Raw genomic sequence first — 22,024 nt, forward strand, 5'->3', positions numbered from 1 at the left:
ACTAAATCGCAAACGAATGACGTACTTTTGATATCTAATCGTAATGTTAAGTATCATATTCGATATGGGATTTGTAACATTAAATCTTTTTCAGAATTTTTCATTTTTCTTAATCGTTCGTTTCTATCCTTGAACTTTATTTAACATTTTATATCGATATCTAATAAGGAAATTAATATTTATTTTAAAAAGGAAAAGTAAGAAATGAAGTGAAATATTTCATTGACATATAGCTCATAATTGCAATGAATGTTTAACGAAATAAATTTAAATGTAAAGTAAGTTTCGTATTGATCGCACACACATAAAACGCTGATTATAGAAATGATTTATACAAAAAAAAAAGAGAGAGAAAAAAAATAATTATTTTCAAATAATGCGAATTCAAATTTTGTGAAATTCTACACAAAGAAATCATTTCTTAAGAATAAATATATACACACATATATATATATATATAAATACGTATATATATATAAATATATATGCGTATTTATATAAATATATATACATATAGCTACTACTTTTTTCTATGCTTGTTATTCTAAAAAAAAAACATGACAATAATTATTTTCAAATAATATAAATGAAAAAAATCAAAATTATATATATATATATATTTGTATTTAGACCACTCTCGTTATCATCAACTTATATACATATATATACACACACACATATATATATACATATACACACAATCATAGTTCACTTAATACTAGTCATTCATTCGATTAGTCTATAAACGGAGTTGACTAACTGAGTACAGTGAAACGTTTTCGACTAATCGGCTAATAGGGTTCCACGGTGTTAGTTGAATAAGATTTTTTGTCGTTTAATCTATTCGACCGTGTAAACGGTTAATAATCGGTCAACTACACGATCAGGACACAAGAATCTATATAGCGATAAAAGCATGACACGAGAAAGAGAGAGAGAGAGAGAGAGAGAGAGAAAGAGAGAGAGAGAGAGAGAGAGATAATGCATGAAACGTGTAATAAAAACTTTTATCGCGACGTAGTAAATCCTACATAAGATTCGTTTCTACATTCCTCTATTAATTGCTTCGTTAAAATTATTTATTACGATTGCGAGAAAGACATATTCGAACATTTTTCTAATTTTCTCAAGATGATAAATAGTAAAAAAAAATAAAGGAAGTAAAAATGAAAAATATCGTATCAAATTCTTTCAAACGATTTAACAAAGTCCAATCGTACGATCAAGTAATAATTTAGGTTATCGTCCGATCTGCTTCAAAACGAATTTATTATATATATATATATAAACTTTCTTAATTATTAATTATTAAATATTGACTCTTAAAATTATACATATATAATTCCAATAGAAAATTGTAATAAAACATTTCTATCACATTCATTGAAAGAAAAAAATATGAGAATAGAATTTATATTATTAAGAAATATTAATTCTTAAAATTCTACATATATATATATATATATATATATATATATATATATATATAATTCCAATAGAAAATTTTAATAGAACATTTCTATCACATTCATTGAAAGAAAAAAATATGAGAATACGAATACGAGGAAGAAGAAGAAATAAAAGAAAGAAAGAAAGAAAAGATAGGGAAGAAAAAGAAAAGAAAGAGATACGAAGTTATAGCGAAGATCGTTGAAGAATAAAAAAAAAAAAAGTTACAAAAAACACCGTTCGAAAGTTTATACTAAAAGTAATAAAATAAAACGTGGATATTAAAAGAAAGAAGAAAGAGAAAGGAAGAAGAGAAAAAAAAATAGAAAAACAGACGAAGCAATTGCATGAAAACGTTTAATTTTGCAATGGTGTTGTATTATTTGGCGCTGCGGTAACATGGTGTCGCTAGTGTCGCAATGAAAAAGCCGCAATACGCAGGCAGCGCTCGTACCTAGCGAATCTTTAGAATAAAACTCGATGAGTGGTAGTTTTCATCATCATCATCCACCTCGTCGTCGTCGGCGTCGTCGTCGTCGTCGTCGTTGTGTCGTGTGGTGTCGGTGTCGGTGTCGGTGTCGGTATCTATAATAATCGGTATCTATAAGTCGTTCAAACGCGACGAACGTTGCTCATTTCATCTGACGAACGATGGTGGTTCTAGATATTTTCGAAAATATATCATCGGTTCCGAAGCTTTATTATGGAGCTTTATTCGGAATTGGTTTCAGCTTTTATTACCTTTTCGAGGTCGTTAAAGTAAGTAAATCATTAAATATAGAGAACTGTTATTTTACGTAACAGGATTACTATATCTAGTTATATATGTATATTTATTAGATATACATATATATATATTTCTATATCTGCTTATATATGTATATATAGTTATATATATAGTTTTATATATATGTACTTAATTATATATGTATATATAATTATATAGTTACATATATATAATTATATGTATATATATGTATGTATGTATGTATGCATATATGATTGTATATATATACATATATATACTAGAAATTATCTAAGATCTTCGTGTTTCATAATTTTTTGTTGGTTAATAAATGAGTATATTTTTTTTAATTATCCAATACGAACGCATTTAAAATTATATAGTGCACGCAGCGCGCCAATCGCGAATTTGAAAAAATATCTAAGTACGGAATATTCGAATTGGAGTTTGTAATTTTCTTTATAAATTTCTTTCTTTCTTTCTTTCTTTCTTTCTTTCTTTCTTTCTTCGGTTAGCAACCGTGTGTTTATAATTCAATGTTATCGATAAAACATTAATAATTTAGATTCGAATTAAGCCCGAGGTATTTAGATAGCCTTTTCGTTTTCTCTCCGGCGAAATTAAATCTCGAAAAATTTTTATCAAACTTTTTTCTTTCGTTTACTTTTTTTTTCTTTTCTTTTTCTTTTCTTTTCTGTTTCTTTTAAACGTTAAGGTGAAAAACAAAACAAAAAAAAAAAAGAAAAGACAAAAATTGTAGCATATTTGCCAGCGTATTTTGTCTTTCGCGTGAGACATGCAACGACAGTCGGTATTTTACCCTTGTGCGTATGTGTGTGTGTAATTGGTTTATTAGAACACTTAGTTTTTACTAAATTATTAAAATAATAATAATAATAATAATAATAATAGTAATAGTAATAATAAATCAAAAAACATAATTACACGTTAATCATAGAATAATAAAGCAAAAAAGAAAAAAGATAAAAAAGAAATGAAAAAGAAAGAAAATATAGCCATTAATAAATTCGATATATCTATATCTCTTAAACGTTATTTCAATTATTATCACAAGAAAAAAAAGAAAAGAAAAGAAAAAGAAAAGTAATATATTTCATACGGTAATAGATTCTTATCGATTCTCAACTGAGCAATCATTTTCAAGGTTGTCATTTTTAATGAAATGTCGACGTTTTATTTATTTATTTATTAATTTATGTATGACGTAAGAAATCGAATATTATGTTATCTCAAGGTTTACATGTTAAATTGTTTTTCTTTTCTATTTCTTTTTTCTTTTCTCTCTCTCTTTCTCACAATCTATGAGATCGAATAATAATAAAATAAAAAAATACGAATAAATATAAAAATAATAAAATACATGAATAATAATTATAATGTTAATATATACTTTGTGTAGACCCCATTATTGGTATGCGCGAAAGGACCATTTCGTTCCTTTTTAGAGGATCATGTGCCATTGGTGAAAAATAAATTTTGGCCTACTCTATGGTGTTTCGAATCACGAGCGCAAACCGTATTAGCAAGTATAGTTAGAGCACGTGTATTACCAACAATTCATTACCGCAGGTTGGTAGATAGATAGTAACAAGAACGAATGAGTGAGTGAGTGAGTGAGTGAGTGAGTGAGTGAATAATCGAATAAGAGAATGTAAAAGAATGAGAAAAAGAGTAAGAAATAGATATATAAATATAGATATGACGAATCTCGATTGATCCTATTACGTCATATTAACGTTTTATTTCCACACAGAGAAATTTTCACATTGTCCGATGGCGGCGAGGTTGCTTTAGATTGGGCTGAGGAAAACTGTCCGACTACGTCACCAATTGTTATCATTTTACCAGGTCTTACCGGTGCTAGTAATACGGAATATATCAAATGTCTGGTATCAGCAGCCAAGAAATCACGTATAAGATGCGTAATATTCAATAACAGAGGATTGGGTGGTGTTAAATTGAAGGTAAAGGAAAAAGAAAAAGAAATAAATAGAAAACGATATTAATAATAATAATAATAATTATTATTATCATAATTTTTTTTTTTTTTTTTTTTTTTTTTTAAATATTATCGAACGAATTCTCGTTTATGATTTATTAAGATTACAATAATCAGTAGTAGACAATTCGTGATACAGTTATCAATAGTAAGTCCAACTAGTACGACACATACACGCGTGCGCATTTACGTACATGTACACACGCACGTACACACCACAAACATACATACACATATACACACCCGTGTACCCCGGCAGTTCTATTTAATACAATTTCATTAACGTTAACTCCCCGTTACGAAATCGTTCTCTATTGAGCAGTTACCATCGCGTGACACTATCTTGTAATTTACCGTCGACCCGTTATTCTCGTTTAGGGCTCTCTAGTATCGACACGAGTTACTAACATTCAAAGTGACTCATAAGTCATTTGAATGAATGATTAAATGACAATATGCGCGAGTACATACGTACTAAGATAAATTTAATTATATATGACGTATTTATATATGTATGTATATTTATGCGAAAAACGTTGACAAAATTAACATGTTCATTATCATTTTCTTTTCTTTTTTTTTTTTTTTGTTTTTGTTCTTCTCTCTATTTACTACTAACAATAGACACCACGGACTTATTGCGCCGCTAATTGCGACGATCTGGCAGAGATTATCGAGCATTTAAAAAAATTACATCCTAATGTTCCCCTCGGTGCAACTGGTATTTCAATGGGAGGGTAAGGATATTTATCTCTTTTTTTTTTTTTCTTTCCTTGTACCAATTAAAACATCTAAAAATTAATTTTATTTTGTAAATAGAAGTTTGTATTATTATTCTCGTACATGTGTGTGTGTGTATATATATATACAATATAATATATATATGCACACATACATACATAGATACATACATACATACATACATACATACATATATATTTGTTGTATTATATTTCAGATTGATATTGGGTAATTATCTAGCACAAAACGGTGAAGCTGCGAAAGATAAATTAAAGGGATGTTTTATCATCTCAGTGCCTTGGAACGTATTTGCCGCAACAAAAAACATCGAAGATAATTATATAAATTTGATGTTGAATAAGCATTTAGCTAGTAATCTTTGTCGTACGGTAAAAAAATATTACTCCTCTTTGGAGACTGGCTTAGAAAACGTGGATATGAACGACGTCTTACGTGTGAGTATATAATACAACGCGATTAAATGTGAAATAAAAATTTTAAAGGACAAAAAGTTGACTACAAGAAGAAAAAGAAAAAAGAATAGAACCTCCTGCATTATTTTTCTTATTTTCCTATTTACAATATATTCATATATTTTCAGAGTCAAACCGTACGAGAATTCGATTCGAACTTTACGACCAAGCAATTTGGTTTCAAAGACGTCGAAGAGTATTATCAGAAAGCAACGTTACATGATAAATTGCATTTAATGGAGGTACCGGTGTTATGCCTTAATGCGGCGGATGATCCATTCCAACCGTTAGAAGGTAAATAAAAAAACAAAACAAAAAGATAGATAAAGTAGTAAAAAAATAAAGAAAAAAATTCGTAACTATTTATCCTAAGTAAGTAACAAAATGGTTTAAAACATAACGATTATTTTAATTTATAGCCATACCACTAAACGAATTTAGCAAAACTGAAAACGTCGCCATCGTGGTAACTTCGCGCGGTGGTCACATTGGATTCCTCGAAGGTTTTTGGCCAGTAAAAGAGGAACAATATATAAGCAAACTATTTTGCCAATATTACACTGCTCTATTTACCACTGGTATGGATTTACTTTCCCATTAAAAGATGTATCGTTGTTTTGACATCATCGAAGAGAATCGTCGATGCAAACATTTTTAGTAATTATTCGGGGCGATTGATCAAGGTGTGCCATTGTAAGTTATTACTTGTCTTTTTTTGTTTTCTTCTTTTTTTCTTTATATATATATATATAATATACATATATATATATGTATACGTACATACAATACATGTGTAAATATATATATATATATAAATATATTAAAAACGACACGTTACACGACGATGATTAAAACGCCAACAATACATTCCTAAAATAAAATTAAAAAAAATATATATATATAAAAAAACGGGCGAAGTTTTAGTATTATTATTATTCATAGATTGCATTGTATGCGTTAATTATGATTTAGCCATACGAAGAAAAATCTCATTATACATATATACATAAAATTATACTTATTTATAAAATATATATATGAAGTGATTATTTTTCTTCGAATATCAACTATAGTTGTCCGTACGATAGCGTTTCATATGCGTGAAATAATTTTTAATAATTTATTAACAAGAAAAGTAAAAAAGAAAAAAAGGAAAAGAAAAGAAAAATAGAAAAAGAAGAAGGAAGAAGTATGTGAAACACGCGTATGCATTTATCTTTCATAAACATTTACGCAAATAAATTGTTTTTTTCCGACGACGATTATATTATATCACAAATAATAATACCTGAACCCCCGTAATAATTTTAGAAGATGTACAAACAGTAATATATAACATTTACATACGTTATAGCTTGAATTTTAAATTCAAAGCTTGGACGATGAACGATAAAATGTCTGTGTTCTCCTCGATCTAAAAACAAACAGAACAAAATCGAATGTTTATACGATTGTTAATAACGTGTGTGACGTAGTTGAAATTTAATTAATAAATAATACTAACAACTTTAGTGGTTGGTTTTCCACCGCCATGGCCAGCCTTAGTATCTATTCTTGCGAGTAGTGGATTTGTTTGATTTGGTACATTTCCAAGCGTATATTGTAAAGTGGCTATGAGCTTAAGACTATGTAACGGGACAACACGATCATCGTGATCGGCTGTTAAAAGCAATGTAGCTGGATATTGAGAACCATCTTTTGGTATCTTAACATTGTGTAATGGTGAATATTTAATTAAATTTGCAAAATGCTTCGGATTTTCTGAACTTCCGTAATCGGAGACCCAAGCAGAACCGATCGTAAACTTATGAAAGCGTAACATATCCATCACACTGAAAAAATATATTATAAGATAAAAGACATACTTTTAAATTAATCAACTTCTTTTTCGATAACGTCATGAAAAACATTCCACAGATATTTTTTTTTTTTTAACTTTTCAAAAGTCTTTTAAAGATTTTATCTTACATTTAAAGAATTGAATTTAAGAAAAAAAAAAAAAAAAGAAAAAGAAAGAAAAAAAAAGAAAATAAAAGTAAAATGTGAAAAATATGACGATGAATCCTTTTGTATCTTTTATCAATATATTTATATGGATATATTTATTGAAAAAGCCATAAAAGAGATATTAAACGAATATATCGATTATATTATATTAGACAGTAAACGTGTCAATATTATTTTTTAATAAGAAAGAAAATAACTAACCCGACTTGTGCGATAGCAGCACCAAATAAACTCGGTCGCTGATTTATACAAGCAGCTACCAACAATCCACCATTACTTCCTCCTTGAATAGTTAATTTACTAGATGTAGTATAGCCATTGTCTATAAGATATTCTGCTGCACATTGAAAATCATCGAATACGTTTTGCTTATTAAGTAGTCGACCACCATTGTGCCATTTTTCTCCATATTCTCTGAACGATAAAAAATAATTAATGATGTATATATATATAATAATATAAATGTCAATAATATAATTAACTATATTATTAATTACGTATTCTTACCCTCCACCGCGAATATTTGGAATAGCAAGAACACCATTCAAATGTTGGACAAAGACAAGCCTTGTTACGCTAAATACCGGTTGGATACTAACATTGAAACCACCATATCCATAAAGTAAAGCTGGCATAGAATTATCCAAAACTGCATCCTAAAGTGCAATATTTATTTTATTTTTTTTTTTTAAGAACTCGTTCAGGTCTCAATTTTATTAAACATACTTACACTTTTCATAACGATAAACATAGGAATTTGAGTACCGTCTTTACTAGTATAAAATACCTGTGACGTTTTATACAAACACGGATTAAAATTTTTTACTTTGATTTCACGATATACCTAAAAAAAAAAAAAGAAAAAGTATGTCAACGTATTTAGAAAATTACTTTCATCGATATATTTGACTCATTTGTCGCTAATACTAACTTTTGGTTCATCGTCATTTTTAAGATCAGTCATGTATATGATTCCAGGCGTTAAAAAGGATGTGAATTGATAAAATATTTCGGAATACTTTTTATCTCCAGAAAAACCAACGATCGTACCAACGTCTAGTGGAAACGTTCTTAGTACTTTACCAGTTGTTAAACTATGCAATTGCAAAATATTCTAAAAATTTATATAAATTAATTTCATGATGATTATATTTAAATTCAATGATCTAATACAAATGCACTAACTTTAACATCTTGTATGTAACAGGCAACAAACTTATCTCCATCGACTGCAGTAGCCCAGTCCAAAACGTTATCAGGATGTTCAGGTAACAATTCAGTCCATTTATCTTCTTTATAATCTAGCAAATCTATTGCTATTAATTTAAAGTTTGAGGCATTCTTGTTCGTACGAAATATAGCTTTGGTACCAACATTTGTGACGTACTGATAATAAAATAATAATCATCATCGTTATTATTCGTATAGATAAAACAATGATATTTTTAAATTGTAATGCTAGAAATACATTTTACTAACTTCATAATCGGCTTCGAGTTTATCAACGACTTGCGTCAGTGGCAATAAACCATCTATTTTGGAGTCAGGTTTTAATTCCGTGAAGTATACTAGATTATCGCGACAATCTTTTAATGGTGTAACAATTAACCATTTTCCACAATCAGAAACCTGTGCTCCTCTAAAGAAATAGAAATAAATATAAACAATTTGTTGCGCAAATTAATCAGTTGCATGTAAAAGATTTTTAATATTACTTACATCCTCCACAATGGTTCTTCTGGGAATTCTATTACAACCACATCCTCCGACTGTGGTGTACCTACACGATGATAGCACAGTTTTTGATTCTGATCGTCTTGTGTCTCTAATCCATCAACTTTTCCCTTTTGATCGCGATAGTGTCCATAAAAGATACCCACGTTATCATGAGTCCAAGTCAAAGGTGAAAATTTTACTCTTTCCAATACCTCAGGATATTTTTCGCCTATTATAATTAACATAAAAATTAATAACAAAATTATGAAAGAAATTATATTTAAGCATACCTCAGCATTAAAGGTATATTCACCGTACCAGTATTTGCATTGATAAAATGTATCGTGTTCCAATCTGAACCGCTACTGGATAATCCGTATGCGAAGATACTACCATCTTCGCTAAATTTGCTAAATGATATTGCAACAGTGCCATCCTCGGAAAGAGTATTTGGATCGAGAAATACTTGAGGTTCGCTATCTAAGGTATCTTGTACGTATAATACGCTGAAAGCAATATCAGTCGTTAAGTGAAAATCAAAATACAAACAAATAGAATTTTTCTTTATATTACCTTTGATTTTGCAAGCCGGTATTCTTGTAAAAGTAATATTTATTTCCATGTTTGGCAGGACACATATATTTAGGAAAATCCCATAATTGTTTTAATCTATCGTGAATATCCTGACGCCATTTGCACGAAGCTAAATACGGTTTGGTTAATGCATTTTGCGTTTCAATAAAAGATTCTGTTTCTTGTGAATTTGGATCTTCTAACCATCTATATGGATCGGATATCTGTACAATCAATTCAATTCGTTAGACCGTACAAATGCGTAGTTTTTTTTTAATAATGCCCTTGTATCTATCACATATTTTAAATATTTTATTCGCTATAAAATATTTTAAATATATCAGTAAGAATACAAATTAATGATATGTTTATAAATATCAGAACTTTTCGTTTACATATATTTACTATACAAGAGAGAAAAATATTCTGCCAATCATACTGATAAGATTCTCTTTGTTCGCCCATTACGAGTCAATAAAAAAAAAAATATATACGTTTATATTATTTTCCAGAAAGAAGTCAAATTTCTTGAAAATAAGAAAGAGAATAATCTATCAAAAACATTTTTAGATAAACGTGCCTACTTCGAAATAAATACATAAATGTTTTTCAAATTTGAAGCATTGGCCAGTCGTAGTAGTGAAAAGAGAAAAAAGAAAGAGAGACAAACAGACAGACAGACAGACAGACAGAGAGAGAGAGAGAAAATTTGACATAACCTCTATAATCGAATAATGAAAAATGTATACTAACCTCAACACCGTGATAATTTTCAATGATAGTTTCGTCGCGACGAACAACTGGATATTGCAATTTTGTCATTGTTGTTGATTTTATCTTGTTCCTTGGTCCTCGATCGTAAAAAGCCTAATTGTGCAGAAGATGTTCGTGTAACGATATTAAGAGAATAAGGAATGCAAGAAGAAAGGAGATATTCGAAAGATAAAGAGAGAGAGAGAAAGAGAGAAATATATATATATATATATATAGAGAGAGAGAGAAAGAAAGAAAGGAAAAAAAAAGATAAAAAAACAAAGATTACGCAGCACGTTTATATTATACCCTTACTTTTGTCGTCTTCGAAAACGATGAAATACGGATTAGACGTAAGTTAGCAGAGCTTAACGTGTTTCTTAAAACGTTCCTGTCGATCCCTATGGCACTCCTAAAAAGCTGCCTCTGAAATACGTTTACCAGTAAGAAGGGTGATAGAACAGGAACAGCAGTCGTCATTCCATACATCTTACTATCGACTGAACTCTCTCTCCGTATATTTTTGATTATGTTTAACTAATTCGTAATATTATATTCATAATACTTTGTTATTAATCACATTTCATATTTTCCGATAAATATATATATTTATGTATTATATATGCTTCTAATCTTATCGTATATACAGAATTATTGCTATCGATAATAAAATATTATGTCATGATCATTTTCTATATATATAATTATATATATATATATATTTATCAGAAAATGACAAATGATACGTGTGTACATTTATATATAACGTTATAGAATTTTTCTATAAAACGAACGGTATATATATATATATATAAATTTTTCGCTTAACTGATAATTATGAATTCATCGTTTTATCGTAGTACAATTTATTAGAATCTTTTTTTAAGGTTATTCCTCACTGCGAATACAACGCGATAGAGAATTCATTCGATCAAATATAAAATTAATAATTTTCATACTTCAAATTTTAATACGGCAAAAATATTTATTTTCACATAAGATATTCGCTTGATAGAAACGAAACGAAATGTTATCGACAAAGATAATATCGTTTTTTAGATTTATAAAGATTAGATAAGATTACAATTAAGAGGAAGGAAGATATATTGAATAAATAATTCGTAATCGTTGAAAATGAAAGAAATCTAAAAATTATATTTATTATCGCTAGAAAATAATTTATGAAATTTACGAAAATAATTTACGAAATTTACGAAAACAATTTTTTTTTTCTTTTTTTTTCTTTTATCCGTCAAATAACATATATACATACATCACACACATATATATACGTACATAACTTGAACGATCGTATTACAAATTGGTAGAGAATCCAAGGGGAGTCCAGGATGAGAGTAAAGAAGATATATGTCTTATCCAGTGGCCTTAATTGCCCCCTCTTAATAGCGTATGATAATAATTGACACGTAAACGTGACTTTCTACGAGACATTAGCCAGCCAATAGGGAATATCGGCATAACCTCTACGTCATATCTGGGATGGCCATTAACCCCATCGACGGGATTACACTTTTATTCTTTTTAACAAATTCGTACGATATTTTTTTTCCAAAAGCTACTATTATTTCATATAATTGATACAGAGACAAACAATGTTCCGCGTTACAATGATTTCTCAGAAGTTCGATTAGACTTTGATACGGTCGATAAAGAAGATTCAACTATTATCGATGTTATTTTCTCTTGCTGATATATATATATATATATATATATATATATGTGTGTATGAATATATATATATAATATGTTTATGTAATAATGAATAAATATTCGTAAACGAATTTATTTTATTTATGTGTACGCTGAAAATAAATTTATTTGATTTGTAATCGTTAATTATCTCAAAAGTATGCGTGCAAGCTCGTGTTTATTAATTATTAATAAACGTTGAAATTTATTAATTATTCATTATTTCGTTTAAGACGAAACATTTGTAACGATCCAGTTAGAAATTTGTAGTTCTAAAGAATAGACTTGACTTTTTGTACTGGTTAGATTAAAAGTCCCTAGATGTATCAAACATTCCTTGAAATCAATTACTCTCTTTTCGAGAGAACTTTTTAGGATATTTTTTTTCAGGTTTGTAAAACTACAAAGCCTATGTAAGTACAAGCCTGCGAAGTCTCGAAAAGAGTTTTAATTGACTTTTCAAATCGTTTAACGACTTTTGATCTAACCTATATATATATATATAAATACATACATTTTTATTGCATAAATTAATTTAATATATAAATATTACGTATAAGCTCAACTACATAGTCATTTTTACCGTTCGAGTTTTATATCGGATTTTTTAGGTTATAAGAAAGAGAAAAATGCGGGAAAAATTTAATTTTCTTCGTAATCAAGAATTTCTAGTAACTATTAAAAAAGAACGTTAATGTCGTGAAAAAGATAATCAATGCGTGTGGAATGAATGCGTTTGGTAAGAACAGTTAATGCGTATAGTCGTTAAATTATGATAAAGTTGTCGATAATGTTGTTGAGACATAAAGAGGGAACGATGAGTGAAAACCTGAAAACGAGCGAATAAACAAATAAATAGATCCGTGTGCAAAATATATTTGAAAAAAGAGTTAAGTATGTCGGAAAAAAAGAGTTATTTATTGCGGCTGAACGATAATTTTCTTTTCTTTTCTTTTTTTTTTTTGCGACCATTGGTTATCAAATATTACTTTTCATAAACGAAGTCCTTCTCTTTGTTGATATAAAAAATATATACGTGTAAATTGATCTCTGAAGGAAATAGATAAATTTTAGAAAATTTATTAATAATATTAATAACTTGTATACATTATTGTAATGTATATTGTAACGTTTATATATATTATTTATATATATACAATTTATGTATATAAAAGTTCTTAGGTAATCTTAAAAATCAATTACTTTTTTTTGAGATTTTCGAAAATACATACAATTTATTTTTAATTATGTATATATATATATATAAATTTGTATATATAAAATTAGTATACAGAGAAAAATTTCACTCTTTCAATTTGATACATGTACATACGAGATCTGAATACAAAATATATATTACATTAGAAAATTGAACGATTGAGATTAGCGATATCTCGAAACTCGAATCTGGAGCATGCTCTTTCTTTCTTTCTTTCTTTCTTTTTTTTCTTTTTATTAGATTATATTATTTAAAAATTTCCGAGTAGTCTCGCCCGAGTAATAAAATAGTTTATACGTGTATATATAGAAGACTGTCTCTCTCTCTCTCTCTTCATTTCTTATAAATATGTTATATATTTAATATTAGTTGAACGACACACATATTTACGAAGACGATAACGATAAACTTTTCTTTAAGTTCGTCTTAACTTCGATCGATTTGAATGTACCGTTTGATTCATAGATTTATGCATACATTTGCAAAAAAGAAATGTACAATGCAGGTGACCGATAAGAACATTTATATAAGATTTGTGTGTGTATACGTCTGTGGAGACTACATACATATTTTCATGTTTGTCCATGTATTATCATGCAAAAAAAACTTTCCTTTTCTCATTGAAACGTGTTTTTCAATTTGGCGATAAGGCCAGAAGAAACCACACACGAATCTTCCGAGGAAGTTTTATCTTTAAGTTCTTTTTTCTTCTGTGTTCTTTTTCTCTCTTTCCTTCCTTTTCTTTCTTTCTTTCTTTCTTTCTTTTCTAAAGTTCAAGAGAAGAAGCATAAACAAGGGCAAAAATAAACTCTCTGCAAAAAAAAAAAGAAATAATCGATGGTTTTTATGTAAGTAATACAATAATTTTTTCTCTTGCATAATAAAACGATTATTAAATTTTCCATTATCGGTGTGATTGATAAAAAAGAAAGAAAGAAAGAAAGAAAAAAAAAGAAAATAAATAAAAAAATAACAACAACAATGACAAGATCTCAGTAATCGTCCTTGCGTGATCGATCGATCACGTCGTGAGTCCAATCGTATTAAAAAATTGTTCAATCGTAGATTTATTCGCGCCTAATATTATTAGTCCGTTCGACGTGTTTCTCGACCAATAATAGCTACGTAGAATCCTGAGTAATCGATTGGCTATTGCGGGTGGGGATAGGTAGGTAGGTAGGTAGAGGGGGGAGTGACGAAACGAAAACGAGAAGATGGCGTCAAATACGATGTCACGCGTAGGTCAGCTGTACTTTGTGCTTCGAACTCAGATAACCTCTTTGCGTGTGTTAAAAGACCTTTTCCCGTTCCTTCCCCCTTAACTTTTTCATGCTTATGGAGATACACTCAATATAACGTCAAAAGTCGAACGATCGATCAGTATTCGTCGGGAAATTTGCAAGCGCATCGATTCGAAGACATTCGTTTCTATATTCGCGTGAATATTATCGACGACAAGGGCTGACTTATTCTTTAACGTTTATATATATATATACGTACGCGCGCGCATACATACACACTGTTTTATTTCTATTTCTGTTCGACCGTGTCGTGATTGTTTCTCTTCAATTTTCTTTTTTCATTTTTGTCTGTCTCTTTCTTTCTCTATCTTTTTTCTTCCTTTCTTTCTTTTTTTTTTTTTTTTAAACGAAAACGCGAGTGACGCGCGCGCATATACATATATTCAAAATTTAGGCGCGAAATCTAGTGCCAGTGTTAAATATATCTCAATCGTCAATTAGAAAGATTGTAATTTAATTCTTTCAATCTGTCAGCACACGGAGGAATGCAAAAGGATTGTCGAGATTGTTTGGGTATCCGATACCGCATCAACAGTCTGGATCAAACGTGGAAGTGGTTACATCAGACCATTGCCCTTCACGACTATCTAATATCCATCACGGCGAGTCAATCCGACGTCTCGAGACATACGCTTTATTAAAATAGGAGAGAGAGAGAAATAGAGATAGACAGAGAGAGAGAGAGAGAGAGAGAAAGAATTTTTCCTACGAAGAAAACTACGTCACAAGGCTGTTCTCTGATCTCAGCTTCTTGTCTCGAGGTAACATAATATTAAAAAAAGAAGAAGAATAAAAAAAAAAGTAATAATAATAATAAAAATAATAATAAGAATAAAAAGAAGAAGCAACATTGACGTTCATTTAGTCTAAGACTGATATTAACGATAAAAATATCGTCGGATCGGATTCCTAATAACGTAGAAAGAAGAAGAGGAAAATAAGAAAATAAGAAAGAGATCGAGTGACCGCCATTTGCGTTCTACATTACCGACCGTTGGGAATTAAGGTAATAGTAGTTACCACAGAGACCTCTCTCTCTTAATCTCTATCGATAAATCGATCGATAAAGTCACGTGGGGATACGAAAGTGTATAAAAGGAGTGTGTGTAAAAAAGAGAGAGAGAGAGAGAGAAAGAAAGAGTGAAAAAAAAAAATGTCTCTGATCAGTAAGTGCGGTAGTATCGTCGTCGGCAGAGCTGTACTCTGTTGTCGTTTAAAGACATTGGACGGAACGAAATTGCATCTAAGATGGTCCTCGTCGAGTTTCAATGAGAAACACAGGCAGAACGTTAACAATAATGATATCATAAGAAAGTCAGTATTTATATCGCAATCGAATGATGTGTTCACCAATCTAGCATTGGAGGATTGGTTATATCGTAATTTTGACTTTACGAATCATCATGTATTGCTCTTGTGGCGTAACGATCCATGCGTCGTAATCGGCCGTCATCAAAATCCTTGGCTCGAGTGCGATACACGTATTACGGAGAAACATGGTATAGCGTTGGTACGGCGTAACAGCGGTGGCGGTACCGTTTATCATGACAACGGCAATTTAAATCTATCATTTTTCACACCGAAACAAAGATACAACAGGAGATACAATTTGGATATTATTACTAGAGCATTGTATCGTGAATGGGGATTGAAAGCTGTTGTCAACGAACGAGAGGATATAGTCGTCGAGGGACGATATAAAGTATCCTTTGATGTAACGTATCGCACAATATTTCTAATACTCTTTATTTCTTTCTAGGAGACGTTCATAAATTTCACCTCCTTTCTCTGATCTTTTTCCTTTTATACTTTATAATAGAATATATATGTGTATATGTATATATATATATATATATTTATATGTATGTATATGTCTATATATTTGTTGTATGTATGTCGTATTATTACTCTGTATGATCTTTGAACCAACCGCAAGTGCAAGACGGCGTGCAATTAATATTGCACCGTTCAAAGATAAGATAACTGTGTACTTCTTTTTTTTTTTCTTTTCTTTTTTTTTCTTTCTTCTTTTTTTTAGTTTCTTTTTCCCTATCTTTTTTGTTTGTTTGTCAGCTTGATATACTCGTCCGTATAACGATTTCATTATTTCTTGTTAAGTAATATATTATATACGAAAGTCGGTATCGCTCGTTGTATTCCTTATAAAGAAAAAAAAAAAAAAAAGGAAAAGGGGCGGCCATTTTAAAACGTCTTCTATGAAATCGAACATTATCATTCGTGTATGTATGTATCCTTGACTATATTATAACTTAGGTATCTGGTACAGCAGCTAAATTAGGACGACCCAATGCTTATCATCATTGTACGCTCCTAGTTGCATCTAATAAAACATTGTTGAGTATGATCCTTGAAAGGAAAGAGGTAAAAAAAAAAAAAAAATTATTTTTCCAACATACATTTATTTTTACGTATCGAAAAGATCGTTATAAATCTTTTTTCTTTTCTTTTCTTCTTCTTCTTCTTCTTTTTTCTTTTTTGTTTTTAATTTGATCGATTTTACAGACTGGAATTAAAACAAACGCTACAACGTCAACCCGTTCTCCCATAAAGAATCTAACGGAAGTTAATTCGGAGGTACAAGTAGACAAACTGATAAATACCTTAGGTTGGGAATATTTACGTACAAAGCCACTTGTCCTCGAAGATGGTGGTTACGATCATATACAAGAACAAAAAGGATTTCAATTGATTAATCCGACCGAGGATTGGTTCCCAGGTATAATTGGATTTCTTATTTCGATCTTAACAATAGCATTTTATTTTAATATATAGAAATATTTTGTAATGTTACACGTTGTTATTTTATAGGTATAGACAAATTGAAGGAAGAATTTCGTTCGTGGGAATGGATATATGGAAGAACACCAGAATTTTCGGTAACGAAGACCTTCGATATGCCAGCGTCAAATGGAAATCTTTATAGAGTTAATTTGACTCTAGAGATACAAAAGGGTATAGTAGAAGAAATTAGAATGAGTTTGCCAGCCAATTTGGCATCCCCCGATTTAAATCAAAACGCAAACGTATTCACGAATCTACGGGGCGTTAAATACGATAGCGAAGTTATGGACAACATAATCGCATTGATCAGTTGCAAGAATTTCTCTGAGAGTATGTCTCAGAATACGAAAAAAACGAACATGGTCGCGACGCAGTGATCGATCGTTATTCCTTTGAACGATCTCAAGAAGTAACATCGATAAGATAGGATGAAGGACAAACGAAGGAATCAATTATCGTTTATAGATAAAGTGTTTCCGATGACATCACATTTTATCTAAGATTCGCAAGCCTCTGTATTGTAACTATATTTTTATTTTATTTTATATGTTTCGTTTTTTCTTTATATATATATATATATATGTGTGTGTGTTTTTTTTTGTTCCTTTTATTTTTTATTTTTTATTTTTTAGTTGATCCCTCCCTGTAAAGTGTAAAGTATAAAGTGTGTGTATTTTTTTCTTTTTAAGAATCACATCGCATTTTATTCAAGATTCACAAGTCTCTTTATTTTAACCATATTTCTGTTTTATACCTTTCTTTATTTTTCCTTTTCTTTTCTTTTTGTTTTTTTTTTTTTTTTTTTACTTGTTTCTTGTAAAACGTATATACCTCCTTGTTATAAATCTCTGTATATATGTGTGTATATATATATATATATATATATATATATATATATATAATGTTTTAGAATAAAAAATTCTACCATATATTTTACATAGGAAAAAATAATTTGAAGACTAGATTTATCTTTTTAATACTTTCGATCAGACGAGCGTTACCTCTGCGAATTTTTCTTTCTCTTTCAAATCAATTTGAAATTTCCACTTAATCTTATCAGATTGTATTGCCTTTAAATCACTTTCATTTCTACGTTCTTAGAAAGGGAAGGAAAGAATTCTTTCTTTTTATTTTATTATTATTATTATCTTTTTTTTTCTTTTTCTTTTTTTTTAATCTTTTTTCACAGAGTCGTTATACGGTGAGCAGTTTTTATATAGATTTTATTAATTGCCATGAATATTATACGATGCGTAATATAGAGGAGTCCCTTTTTTTCTAACGTTACTTTGATCACGCACCGTATCCGGCAGTATTGTTATTTAAATTGGAGTTGCGGCTCTATAAAGTCCCGGTCGTAGAATAACGTCACGATATGGTGGCGGAGGAGTACCTGGACAGGATATTGTTTGACTTGAATCGAGCGTAGGCTCTGTTGCGACGTGCCATTGACTATGAAGTAGGAAAAGTCTCTGTGGATCGTCGTTCGTCGTACGATCACGATAATCGTGTTCACGGCAGCAGCATATGAATTTTTTTAAAAGGCAGACATAATAAAAGGCCATACTGCTAGCACAACCAAGTAAAAATCCCATAATTAAAAACCAATAGGGCGATATCTTCGAGTAATTTTTGAAAATATTTTGCAAATCGTTAGTCGACGATGTAGAAGAATTTTGGAAATTATCCTCACATTTTATCACTTCTTGAAACTTTGTGTATTCCTTGGAGGAAGTCGAAGAATGCGTATGAACTTTCGAATATATCAAAGGCTTCAACATTATCTTCTCAAATTTCTTCGGTCCTTTTATCGTTTTATTACAAATCAAATCGTATTCGATCTGTCTTAAACGAAGATTATTCTCGAGATCGTACATCATTCCGTTGCAAGACCAAGGATTTCTATAACGAAATTAAAAAGAAAAAAAAAAAAAATGTTAATTATTGTCGTCGGTACGGTTGACCATATTATCACCGATGCTTTACGATATTTAATGTATAAAGCAACGAGAGATTCTTTCAAGTATAATTGGCGATCTTTTATAACGTAATAAAAGATCCTTCGCGTTTTCTTTCTAACCAAAGCGTCGTCGGTTAATATAGTTGATAGTCGGAACTAATGGAACATTATATAGATAGATAGATACATACGTACGTACGTACATACATACATAGATGGATAGATACATATTATATACGGTTAAGACGTCAACGTACCCTTCCAATGATACTTTCCTTAAGAATTGCAAGGGCTTGAGGACAACGTTATCTAGCTGAATCATCAAGTTGTTTGTGAGATCGAGGCTTCGAAGATGAGTCAGTCCGGCGAACGTGTCTACAGGTATGTGACTGATTTGACACGAGTGCACATCGAGTTCCTAAATAAACAATTCAGATAGATCGTAGCAAATCGACACTCGATGACGATGATTCATTATTCTGGAATTATATTATTTGTCCGAAGTTATACATCCCGGGTATTTACCATCAGCCATGGACATTGGAGCTTTGGCACCTGTATATTAAAATTGTTCCTTGATAATTTCAATATACGCAAGTTCTTCGTCTCGAGAAAGATGTCGGGAAGTAGATAATAAAGATAATTTCTCGATAAATCTAATACCCTCAATTCGGTGATACCAGAGAATGCTTCCAGGGTAATATGACTTATCGAATTTTTCGACAAATTCAAATATTTCAGATTGGTCAGGCCTGCTTCCTGAAAAAATTATATTATCGCATGGTACAGGAGAATGATTAACAAAACAATGTTACAAATAATGGTTCAAAAGGAAAAACAATCTAAGGAGACCCAGAGAAACGAGAAACTCCTTACTCGAAACGAAAAAGGAAAATTAAAGAAAGAGAATGATAAAAAAAAATAATAATAATAATAAATAAATAAAATAACATAAAGAAAAAAAGAAAGGAAAGAAATCAACACTTGGTAAGACGAAACTCGATCGAAACGACGTTAACTGACGTTTCTCTCGTAGACAACATTGTCAACAACAATAATCCATATTCATATATCATTCAATATATCACAGACACACGCACCCATATACACTTACAGAAAGTTCATAATTTTCCAACGAGGATATCGTATTGTCCGATAAATCCAAAGCCTGTACAAGATTCGATGCACCGGTATGAATACTGTAAAGACGTCGTCCGGAGCAATTGGCACGTTTCAATGTGTACCAAATATCACAATCACATAGAACAGAGCAAGAATAATTGGCAAGAACGAAAGGTTTAAGGATCGCGATCGAGACGAGGATCGCGAGAAAACGCGAACTCGCGATTATTCGGACGTTCATATCGCGTTTCACGGTATATAGAAGCGTAATACGATACTTTGTTGTCTCATTATTACGGCTCGACACGATTTCTATCGCGATAGAACGAAAGAGACGCTTTTAGAGGTGGTGGCACACGCGAGGAAAGGAGCAGTCGCGACAGAAACGTAATCTTATCTCTTTCGTTATACGTATATAATGCTTATAACGTATACATGCATAGATACGTCTACGGATATATATATATATATGTGTGTGTGTGTGTGTGATACACGACATAACGTTGAACCAAAGACCTCTCCCAAATCTTCTATTTTTCGTTCATTATGGAATCGTTCAAAATCCAAAGTCCATTTTAACTTTCGATCGTTTCTCTCCTTTTTCGTCTCTTTCGAAAACTATAATTTCAAGAAAAAAATGTTTACGACGAGAGACAAAGAAAGGAGATAAGAAAGGGAGAGAAAGAGTAAGTGAGAGTGAGAAAGAGAAAGAGTGAAAGAGGGGTCTGTCGTCATTAAATGTGGAACGTTTCTAGGAAGATCATTGTCGTGAACGACGACCGACGCTCGTTATTTGCACGAAGTCCCGATCTTTTGAGATTGGATCGAGAAGAAACGTGCTTAGGAGAGAATAAAGAGATCGAATCTTCAAAAGAGCTTCAAATCGTAGTTTAAGTGTTTAGGTCGTTAACCGTTATCGGTGAAGAAAGTTAAACGAATGAATGGTAAATGGTTATTGTTAATGGAATCGGATAAGCAAAATTTTCAATAATTCGTCGAACCTCTTTCTCGGTCGTTTTCAATCTTCCCGCCATTTTTATCAAGTACACACACACATATATATATGTATGTATGTACACACCCATTATGTATATATATGGGAAACCTACGATATATACACAAGTGAGAAATGAATATATATACGTATACATATATGTATGCACACATGTATATATATATATATATATATATATATATATATGTTTTGTATCTTTACGTCACAGTCCACTCGCAACTCGAGTGATAGAGAAGAGATATTCTCTCGGTCGTACGTACTCCCCCATAATATCATCGTTTATTTGATTTGAAGCACATTTTCGCGCGATTTCGTCACTGACGATCGTCATCGCGAAAAGCGTTCCGATTTGACTCGCCCACGCTTGCGCGTCGTGAGGAATAGAAAAAAAGAAAGGAGGAAGGAAGAAAAGAGAGAG

At 30.6% G+C, this 22,024-nt stretch overlaps 5 protein-coding genes across 10 annotated transcripts; 3 read left to right on the forward strand and 2 right to left on the reverse strand.

The window, feature by feature from the left end:
* The first annotated feature begins 1,918 nt into the window (after positions 1-1,918).
* Positions 1,919-7,912, forward strand: LOC127063339 (phospholipase ABHD3). The gene is made up of 7 exons (XM_050992988.1): positions 1,919-2,208; positions 3,615-3,784; positions 3,969-4,179; positions 4,839-4,951; positions 5,173-5,410; positions 5,557-5,722; positions 5,848-7,912. Exons 1-7 carry the CDS (start codon positions 2,101-2,103, stop codon positions 6,027-6,029), a joined length of 1,188 nt encoding a protein of 395 aa, XP_050848945.1. The 5' UTR covers positions 1,919-2,100; the 3' UTR covers positions 6,030-7,912.
* On the reverse strand, positions 4,279-12,130 carry LOC127063247 (prolyl endopeptidase-like). 2 transcript variants are annotated; one of them, XM_050992745.1, is made up of 14 exons: positions 11,774-12,130; positions 10,793-10,903; positions 10,478-10,591; positions 9,725-9,948; positions 9,470-9,657; positions 9,155-9,380; positions 8,915-9,074; positions 8,621-8,821; positions 8,367-8,549; positions 8,166-8,279; positions 7,943-8,091; positions 7,637-7,849; positions 6,933-7,260; positions 4,279-6,842 (listed from the first exon to the last, which is right to left on the reverse strand). In XM_050992745.1, exons 3-14 carry the CDS (start codon positions 10,544-10,546, stop codon positions 6,777-6,779), a joined length of 2,121 nt encoding a protein of 706 aa, XP_050848702.1. In that variant the 5' UTR covers positions 10,547-10,591; positions 10,793-10,903; positions 11,774-12,130; the 3' UTR covers positions 4,279-6,776. The 2 variants fall into 2 exon arrangements, with proteins under 2 accessions (XP_050848702.1, XP_050848692.1); XM_050992735.1 differs by lacking the exon at positions 11,774-12,130 and having other exon boundaries at positions 4,279-6,298; positions 6,776-6,842; positions 10,793-10,965.
* A 2,437-nt stretch (positions 12,131-14,567) lies between these two features.
* LOC127063390 (uncharacterized) lies at positions 14,568-15,837 on the forward strand. 3 transcript variants are annotated; one of them, XM_050993142.1, is made up of 2 exons: positions 14,568-14,648; positions 15,182-15,837. In XM_050993142.1, exons 1-2 carry the CDS (start codon positions 14,621-14,623, stop codon positions 15,346-15,348), a joined length of 195 nt encoding a protein of 64 aa, XP_050849099.1. In that variant the 5' UTR covers positions 14,568-14,620; the 3' UTR covers positions 15,349-15,837. The 3 variants fall into 3 exon arrangements, with proteins under 3 accessions (XP_050849099.1, XP_050849107.1, XP_050849093.1); XM_050993150.1 differs by having other exon boundaries at positions 14,628-14,644; XM_050993136.1 differs by having other exon boundaries at positions 14,632-14,690.
* On the forward strand, positions 15,386-18,099 carry LOC127063324 (lipoyltransferase 1, mitochondrial). 2 transcript variants are annotated; one of them, XM_050992956.1, is made up of 4 exons: positions 15,386-16,409; positions 16,982-17,089; positions 17,231-17,444; positions 17,537-18,099. In XM_050992956.1, exons 1-4 carry the CDS (start codon positions 15,861-15,863, stop codon positions 17,884-17,886), a joined length of 1,221 nt encoding a protein of 406 aa, XP_050848913.1. In that variant the 5' UTR covers positions 15,386-15,860; the 3' UTR covers positions 17,887-18,099. The 2 variants fall into 2 exon arrangements, with proteins under 2 accessions (XP_050848913.1, XP_050848904.1); XM_050992947.1 differs by having other exon boundaries at positions 15,387-16,421.
* On the reverse strand, positions 18,083-20,966 carry LOC127063328 (toll-like receptor Tollo). Of its 2 annotated transcripts, XM_050992975.1 has the most exons (5): positions 20,584-20,966; positions 20,133-20,228; positions 19,995-20,024; positions 19,727-19,887; positions 18,083-19,411 (listed from the first exon to the last, which is right to left on the reverse strand). In XM_050992975.1, exons 1-5 carry the CDS (start codon positions 20,830-20,832, stop codon positions 18,832-18,834), a joined length of 1,116 nt encoding a protein of 371 aa, XP_050848932.1. In that variant the 5' UTR covers positions 20,833-20,966; the 3' UTR covers positions 18,083-18,831. The 2 variants fall into 2 exon arrangements, with proteins under 2 accessions (XP_050848932.1, XP_050848928.1); XM_050992971.1 differs by having other exon boundaries at positions 19,995-20,228; positions 20,584-20,965.
* Positions 20,967-22,024: the final 1,058 nt, after the last annotated feature.

The sequence above is a fragment of the Vespula vulgaris genome, chromosome 1 (genome assembly GCF_905475345.1).
Source record: "Vespula vulgaris chromosome 1, iyVesVulg1.1, whole genome shotgun sequence".
Classification (NCBI taxonomy): Eukaryota; Metazoa; Arthropoda; class Insecta; order Hymenoptera; family Vespidae; genus Vespula; species Vespula vulgaris.

Bases quoted from the DNA above. Each gene is read 5' to 3' on its own strand.
- LOC127063324 (XM_050992947.1), top strand. From the start codon at position 15,861: ATGTCTCTGATCAGTAAGTGCGGTAGTATCGTCGTCGGCAGAGCTGTA. The intron at 17,090-17,230 runs GTAAAAAAAAAA...TCGATTTTACAG, and splicing joins TGATCCTTGAAAGGAAAGAG to ACTGGAATTAAAACAAACGC. The intron at 17,445-17,536 runs GTATAATTGGAT...GTTATTTTATAG, and splicing joins GACCGAGGATTGGTTCCCAG to GTATAGACAAATTGAAGGAA.
- LOC127063390 (XM_050993136.1), top strand. From the start codon at position 14,636: ATGTCACGCGTAGGTCAGCTGTACTTTGTGCTTCGAACTCAGATAACC. The intron at 14,691-15,181 runs GTGTGTTAAAAG...TCAATCTGTCAG, and splicing joins AACTCAGATAACCTCTTTGC to CACACGGAGGAATGCAAAAG.
- LOC127063328 (XM_050992971.1), bottom strand. From the start codon at position 20,832: ATGAACGTCCGAATAATCGCGAGTTCGCGTTTTCTCGCGATCCTCGTC. The intron at 20,229-20,583 runs GTAAGTGTATAT...TAATTTTTTCAG, and splicing joins TGGAAAATTATGAACTTTCT to GAAGCAGGCCTGACCAATCT. The intron at 19,412-19,726 runs GTACGTTGACGT...ATTTCGTTATAG, and splicing joins AGGAAAGTATCATTGGAAGG to AAATCCTTGGTCTTGCAACG.
- LOC127063339 (XM_050992988.1), top strand. From the start codon at position 2,101: ATGGTGGTTCTAGATATTTTCGAAAATATATCATCGGTTCCGAAGCTT. The intron at 3,785-3,968 runs GTTGGTAGATAG...ATTTCCACACAG, and splicing joins CCAACAATTCATTACCGCAG to AGAAATTTTCACATTGTCCG. The intron at 4,952-5,172 runs GTAAGGATATTT...ATTATATTTCAG, and splicing joins ACTGGTATTTCAATGGGAGG to ATTGATATTGGGTAATTATC.
- LOC127063247 (XM_050992735.1), bottom strand. From the start codon at position 10,957: ATGACGACTGCTGTTCCTGTTCTATCACCCTTCTTACTGGTAAACGTA. The intron at 9,658-9,724 runs GTAATATAAAGA...TATTGCTTTCAG, and splicing joins ACCGGCTTGCAAAATCAAAG to CGTATTATACGTACAAGATA. The intron at 8,822-8,914 runs GTTAGTAAAATG...TTTTATTATCAG, and splicing joins AACTCGAAGCCGATTATGAA to TACGTCACAAATGTTGGTAC.